The sequence below is a fragment of the Photinus pyralis genome, unplaced genomic scaffold (genome assembly GCF_008802855.1).
Source record: "Photinus pyralis isolate 1611_PpyrPB1 unplaced genomic scaffold, Ppyr1.3 Ppyr1.4_LG5, whole genome shotgun sequence".
Taxonomy (NCBI): Eukaryota; Metazoa; Arthropoda; class Insecta; order Coleoptera; family Lampyridae; genus Photinus; species Photinus pyralis.
The window spans coordinates 23,708,217-23,716,161 of NW_022170596.1; the positions used below are offsets into that span (position 1 = coordinate 23,708,217).

At 37.0% G+C, this 7,945-nt stretch overlaps 1 protein-coding gene across 1 annotated transcript; it reads right to left on the reverse strand.

The window, feature by feature from the left end:
- Window positions 1-1,865: 1,865 nt before the first annotated feature.
- Window positions 1,866-3,908, reverse strand: LOC116172344 (dnaJ homolog subfamily B member 13-like). Its single transcript, XM_031489549.1, has 5 exons — window positions 3,720-3,908; window positions 3,448-3,669; window positions 3,076-3,398; window positions 2,188-2,359; window positions 1,866-2,137 (listed from the first exon to the last, which is right to left on the reverse strand). Exons 1-5 carry the CDS (start codon window positions 3,785-3,787, stop codon window positions 1,885-1,887), a joined length of 1,038 nt encoding a protein of 345 aa, XP_031345409.1. The 5' UTR covers window positions 3,788-3,908; the 3' UTR covers window positions 1,866-1,884.
- Between the last annotated feature and the right edge of the window lie 4,037 nt (window positions 3,909-7,945).

The following is a 7,945-nucleotide window of genomic DNA, read 5'->3' on the forward strand; positions in this document are numbered from 1 at the left end:
AATTTCGTGCACTTACGATTCCAAATTTTATGTACATGTAAAATTGCGAATTAAAGTTTTTAGTGGTTCTCACTTACAAATGATAATTTAGGGCTCAGCAACTATCACGTTAAATACAAACAATAGAGAAGTTGTAACTCAAAAATATTAAAACTGCGTGACCCTAAATAAAGTTGAATTGCGAGGCAAGGAATATTGTTGCGAATACAAACAACGGAATTAGCAGCATTAGTCCGGTGAAATGTATAAATGTTAAATAATATACAAAATTTAAAAAAACCGGCATTGACCGGGAATCGAACCTGGGCTACATGCGTGGCAGCTCACGACGCGACGATTAAACGGACGACGGCCAGCATCTTAGTAGATGGATATGAAATGGATGGATGGATTTTCTTATTGAATTTCAATGTTGCTTGTCTTGTATCTTCCCATTTTTATTCAGGGAGAGTTAAGCATTTAAAGTTTTTGGTGCCTTACTGGAAAGGAAGACTTGTAAAGGTCTCCTTCTGAGAGCCGGACGCTTCTGTTTCTAATCGTATTTCTAGGTGGAACGACTGGACGTGGTAACGACAGTGTCGGAGACGTGAGGTAAGAGGTGACATCTAATGGCAACTAAAGAAAATAGTTTTACCTTTTCTATAAAAATATTAACATAAAACTCGCAAATATAGATTTCTTACAATTTTAAATGTTAAAATTAACGAAAAAACCTAGGTGTTTAGATATACCGGGTGGTGCCTAGCGCGACGCAGCATAGGGATTTCAATGGTAATTTCTTTATAGCCAATTACTAGCTCCCCTAATTATTTTAGAGCAAAATTCTAAATACGTTTTTTTAGAGAAAAAAATCCTGCATCTGTTCATACGATTACTTATAATTTTCCGTTTTTCAAAACCGTAGAAATCGACAAAATAAAAAATTACATTTTTATAAATCAGTGATGCTTTGGAATCTTTTAACAAACTACAAGCGCGTCGCATCTAAGTTATCGTTGTTTGACGTCGAACGATTTTAATATTTAAGTCTGTTTCAAATAACCGACGCCAGAAAAAGCGTCTATGGAGTAGTTTTTTTAAAGAATGTAATGCTGCATCTGCATCAGATACTATTTGTGTGTCATTTTCTGGAACCAGAGTACATAATCGAAGAAAAAGAAATTGATTTAAGGAAGAATTGTTCTTAAACTTATATTCGGATTTTCCGCTACTGCAGCCAAAACGTTGAATGTATTGTCGTTTAACTGATGGTTTTGACCGACATTTTGAACGTTATTGCACTTGCAGTTATTTAACTAATTTGTAAACAAGTATAAATTTAAATTTAATAAACGTCAAAGGCAAATACTGAAACGTGATCGCTGGTTTTTTAGGTAATTCCAAGGCATATCTGATTTATTGTAAAATGAACCTTTTTTTTGTCGATTTCTACGGTTTTGAAAAGCGGAAAATTATGAGTAATAGTATGAACAGATGCAGTATTTTTTTCTCTGAGAAAAACCTATTTAGACTTTTGCTCTAAAATAATTAGGGGAGCTAGTAATTGACTATAAAGAAAATACTATTGAAATCCCTATGCTGCGTCGCGCTAGGCACCAACCACCCTGTATATTATAAAAGTAGAATGTATACAATAGACTCCATTACAACAAAAATTATGGATTATGTGTCCGAAAACTTTCGAGCATGCTTAAAATCATTCACATACTATCGTGAAAGGTTTAAATATAGGTATGTGAAACGTGGTGGTGCTATCTTCAAGAAGATGCATTTAGATTACCCAAATTTCTAAAAGGTTTTTACTCGGGTTTTTAGCTATACCAGAAGAGGCTTGGAATTATAAAAAAACACATTTTGTAGTTATGCTATTATTAATTTTGTAGTCTACAAAGGTGGAAGTTGTTCGCAAGGATCGATTCTCATAATTTTATCAGCCAATATCATCTTATTGATCATCTCGTGATGAAAACCTCCACCGATTTTAACTAAATGAAATGCTTTCTGGAACACGTCCTTGCTTGATTGGGGAATGTACTGCGGAAAAGATATTGTAAACCTGATAATCAAATTTCCCTTATTTTCCGGATTTTCTAAAATGGGCATGCCTTCATTTTCAACTACTTTTTCGTAACTTGGGCTGAAAAAGATACATCTATTACTCTTACCTGGATAGCACGTATACTTTACCTCACCACATCGGTGATTGGAACTCTCAGGGTGCGATGATCGATTGTCGACACAGTTACTGTGGTACCTAGTAGTGCTTCTTCAAGAGAAATCTCCACGCGCATAATTAAGTCGTTATTCTGGCGTGTGAAACACTCATGCTCTCTCTCCTTCGTTACAAAGATAACATCCGCTGTAAGGATAAGGAAATTACAACACCCATGGGCGTACCGAGGGAGGGGCAAGGGGGGGCTGTTGCCCCCCCCCCTGGCCTGGCCACAGGTTACGTTTTATGTTTGTTAAAAAATATCTGTAAGAATTGTCTTTGTTGGCTTCTAATTCAAAACCTTTTCCTTTGAGATTTAAGCAATAAAAGAGGTTTAAAGCTATAAATTAGGGTACCGATCCCGAAAATCGCTTTTCCCATTCCCATCAGATTACTCGGCACATCGGCACCTGCATAGCTAGGCGACAGCCCCGCTCGCCTGCCGTCGGGCTGAGCGAAGTTATCGTTCACTAATCGCGCGTTAACACCAACCACTGTGCAGTGGTCACCATACTCGCCAGTTATGTTCCGTCTACCGATTTTTCGGTAGATCTACCGATTTACCTTACATTCTACGGATATACCGAAATGGCCTGTATATCTACCTATCTATTTTCGCCCCGTGTTTTTTTTTGCATATTTAATACAAACTTAATTGATATAAAAGCGGTAATAACTAATAGTTTGAGATATAATAATTTTGAAGACGTTTTTAGTAACTATTTACCTACTAAAAATGAAAATGTGTATTATGTGTTTCATTAAAAATTTTTTTCCGCCAATTTTATTTTTTGCCCCTCCCTAGACCAAAAGCTGCGTACGCCCATGACAACACCAAACAAATTTTTAATTAAAAGCGTTACCTGGGATGTGTAGTGGGTTTTGATCTCCTTCTTCTGGAAATATAATTAAAGTTTCCGGTTTAATTCCAGGTTTAATCGGAACTGATAAAATGTTTTCCTTCAGCTCAGTCAGTATACAATCCGAACCGATGAATTGAAGCCGTCGTATTTTCATTTTTTTCACTCCGCCAAAATATATCTCGTGTAAAGTAAGACACAGTGGATGATAAATTGGAGGTTGTTTCTTCCTCACTCCTCTTACCTCGGGCAGTTCGTATAATGAAGGAGGATCTTTTAAATAATTCAAGAGGTCGGCATATGGGGAAGCTGTTCCAAAGAACTCCCTGAGATGTGTAACAGAATCAATTTTAGTGCCTTCCTTATGCTAATTACTTATAAGTGCGCAAGGGATCTCCATGATAATGGTACGAAGGTATATATTCGCCAGGTCCAGGCACTCCTCGTTTTAGTCCCTCTTCTCCATATTGGTCAAATACAGCCCTTAGTAAAGGATTGCTAAGCACTTCGTACGCTTCACCAATCAATGCAAAAATTTTGTGTGTGCCATCGTCTTGGAGCCGTTCAGGGTTGAATTCTAATGCTAAATTTCGGTACCTTCAAAGAAGGCCGTTGGGGTTGCCGCTAGACCTTGTACGTGCACTTACGCTTTACGTATTTCAAGTTCATTGCTATTTCTTTGTATTGATAGAACTCCGTAATAATCTATTCCCATTGTAAAATCTTGACGTTGACTTGACAATTAATAATCAATGCATTTTGATCTTAGACCATATAGTACTATATGATCTAAGATTTTGATCCGACGAAAAATTGTGACAAGATTGTCAAAATAAAGGATTTCCCCAGTTTGCGAGAAATGTGGCTCAATTGCAAGGACTCGCACAAATGGTGGAGATTTTTCAGTAGTGCAATCAGATGGTATCTACAGGTTTGTTTGGCGAGGCTGTTATGTGTTTTATCGCCCGGATAATTCGCTCCTAGGACAATTCTCCTCGAAAATAATGCGCTCTCATAAAATTCGCTCCCAGGGCATATGTCTGTTGAGATCAAATGGTTTATGAAATGTTGATGAATTAAATGGACTAGATATTTCACAAAAACGGTTAATTTCAGATCAAGTAACCGATTTTTCAGGATTAACTTCGTAGAAGAGCCACCGACTTCTATTTTGTTTGAGGCAGATAAGTCATCATGATTAACTCTTTGGGAAGTGGAAGTGGAAGTCTACGCACGAATTATAGTTTTTGAGAATGCCGAATACAGTTATTTTGGGCTCCTCAAGCCATCGTCATTTCAAGGGACGAGTGGTTGAACTTGGGCTGCTCGTGTTTTTTCTTTGTTCTAAAGTGAACTGCTGGAAGCGTCGGAACAGAGCTCTCTTCGTATGCTGGCTATTTCTCCATTAAAAGTAAGATGGTTATGATTATGTTTTTGGTATTTTATGATGCGGTGTGTACAGTTGTCAATGTTACGTCTATGTTGGTTACGCCTCTGGTTTGGATGTTCCTTATTACTGACTCGCTGGGTTATTGACTCGGTCCATGGAATGCTTAGACTATGAAAGAAAGGGGACTGACAATATCCTATCCAGCGCAATGCTGCGCGGTGAAGCCTGAGGCGGCCATATTTTCGGAGCCAAAGTTTGTTTACTTTTTGCTAATTGCGTGGGTGTATTTGCATTTTCGTGTTTATGCGGTCCTTAAATCTCTTAAGTGTGCATTTAAAAACATTAGTGGACAATGGGACATTGTAGTGCACGGAAGTGCGGAAGTGATAGCCAAAAAACTCACAAGGAATATCCTTTCACAGGTAATTATAGGTTACTTTAATGTGAGTTGCTTTAAACTGGTCGTAGATCAATATGCATGAGAAAATAACTTTTAATTTTATTGCCAAATGTAATGAGTACAAGTATGTAGGTACTACAATGGAAAAGATATCGCCTATATTTTAATTGCTACAGATTTTTTTTGATCGAGTCCGTATGCATTGACCAGTGGCGTACGCACCTATAATATCTTAAACGTAAAAGATATCCATAAATTTGTAGCAAATTGATGAAAAAGTTGGAAAGTAATATATGTACAACTTATTACAGATGCACGGAAGATTCTTTGTCGTCCCTCCGAGCTACCACTTGAAGCTAACGATGCTTGATAATCTGCCTGGGACATTCCTATATCAGAAATAGCCACCATTCTATACTTGCATGGGGAAATGAAGTTGACCATTGTCACAAAAGGAGACGAAGCGTGGTTGGAAGGTTATCCATCCCCGTATTTTACTGGATAAAAATACTACAAACATTTCTACGCCTCTTCGTCTCGGTCTCATAGTATGTGAAAGTCGTACGCGTGTGTGGTGCCGAGGTGGACATTCTGGGTTACCATGGACATTTGTGCAGCAAGAATGCGGGTCGCATATCAAGGCAAATTACTTTTTAAAGCCATTTCAAGACAAAATTGTGTTCCTACGTACTTTATTATGTAAACAAATTTGCATACAAAAAATATTTCTTGTACAATTGTCATTTTGTTAAGTCTGTGTTGTGAAATATACAGTAAAGTATTTTGCAATGTAAACTAAAGTAGTACCAAAGAGTATACTCTTTGGTAGTACTATTACTTAGAATTCCCAAAGACGAAAAGATTCGTACCATATGGGTGGAAAATATGAAACAAGAATTCACTTCTACTGCTAATAACGAGCGATCAAAAAAGGATTGTCGAGTCACCTTTGGAAGTTCCATGTTAAATATGACTTCCCGTGTAAACAAAAATTCCAAAGGTGACTCGACAGCAACTCTTTTTTGACTCGTAGTAGTAAGTTATCCTCTCTACACTTTGAAAAGATATGTTTTCTGATAAATGCTTTCATGTCGTTGTTAATGTTCCATGCTGTGCTGAGCATTTTTTCTACAACCAAAGGAATTAATTCCTATCACCGCATCCCTCCTCTTCAATCCCTTATCACGGTTGGTTATAGTTGCTTCTGTCTCGAAAACAGAGTATCAGTGGAGGGTATAGGGTGACTGGAATGTCTGGAAGGAACACCCTTGGCAAGTCAAAACTTTACGTCTGATTATTTAGAAAACAATGTGTCTGAGCAGTACTTCCAAAGGCTTAAAGGATAGCCTGAACTCTGGTGAGGTCGAAATGAATCGCTCCTAAAACGAAGTGTCGGACGAGAGTTCTCATTGAAGGCGTGTGGAACATCTGGATGAGACATATCTATTGTCGATGTAAATATCTCGAAAATGGAGTGTCGGAGGATGGTATGTGCAATATTGCGGAGGCTTTCTGTAAGGATTTGATTCTTCTCACATTACTTATTTAATATGTGTGTCATATTCATTCATCATCTAGTGAAATAGCAATAAATTTTGCATGCTAGTAAACAACAATATTGAAAACAATTCGCTTATCTGTACAAGGATGCTCACAATTGTTTAAAATAATACGTTTGTATTGTATTTACTATACACAAATGTACCTACGATTGCCGTTTTAACGTTACGCCAATGAACTGTAGGCGGCCATGATTTGGGTGCCATAACAAACAAATGAGGGCTTCACTTTACGATGATTATTGTCACTCCTCACTCTTTCCTTCTCTAAGATGGAATGGAATTTACCTTTTTTTTACTTCGCCCATATAAATATATGCGTGTTATGTGGTAAATAAATAATGTACCTATTGTCACGTCACGTCTTAATAAATGCGCTTATTTTTCCAAGTGTGTCTCTATTTTCTTACTTTGAAAAGAAAAAGAGAGCGGAAAAACGATCGGAAGGACGGAGAGATGACGACTTCAAGAAGAAACAGTCGGGTCCTAAATAAAATGAAATTTAGGTATTTGACTTTGCTGTATATTTTTAGAAATAGCAACATTCATTTTAAGTCGCAGTCCGCAGACGGTGTTTCTGAATTGCTGTGTCATTTTATTTCTAAAGCAAAAAATCGCTGGTCATTTTATAAATGTAAAGTGCAATTAATAATGTTGGTGATGTCGTTTTTCGTGCGTTAAGGTTGATTCTCACTATACATAACGTTTCCATACCATATCCTTTCCATAACCATTCCGTAAATTATTATACCGAGGAAATTGACCTATAAGTGATATGTGCGTAAGATATTCAGCCGCGCGCTAATACACATTCTCCTTTCCGTTAACATATGGAAGGAGATTGTGTATTAGCGCGCGACTGAATGTCTTACGCACATATCACTTAAAGGTCAATTTCCTAGGTATAATAATTTACGGAATGGTTATGGAAAGGATATGGTATGGAAACGTTATGTTAAGTGAGAATCCTTTATCTGGAATACATGATAGGTAGGATCGTTGGTGTGTATGCGAAACTGAATTTAACAATTAAAATTTGTTTGTTGTTGTTCCTTCGCATATCTAAAAGATAAACAAAACTTTGTAAAATGGAGCATATCAAACTGAATAAAATTACCTACTACCGACCAATAAGCGAATTTTACTGGTAGGTAATTTATACACCTACCACCTACCTAAAAAGCGCCACAAGAGTTTTAATATACTTTATCTGTGACTGACACAAAACCAATGAATAAAGAATACCAGGAAGGAGCATTACTCGGGTTGTATACAAGAGAGAGTGGGACGGAAGTTGGCCATTTGCAAAAGCCACTTATGACTCATTTTTGTTGTGGCTTTTGCAGTGATATAAAATAATGGTTAGTTGTTGTGCTTGTGGTTGCTCCAAAACGGAAAAAAATAAAAGCTTGGGAATTACATTTCATGTGTAAGTATTGATACCAATATTTTTATATAGTACATGTAAATTTACAATTTTTTTATCAGAATGTTTGAGGTTAGTTAAACAAAAGTCATAGGCGG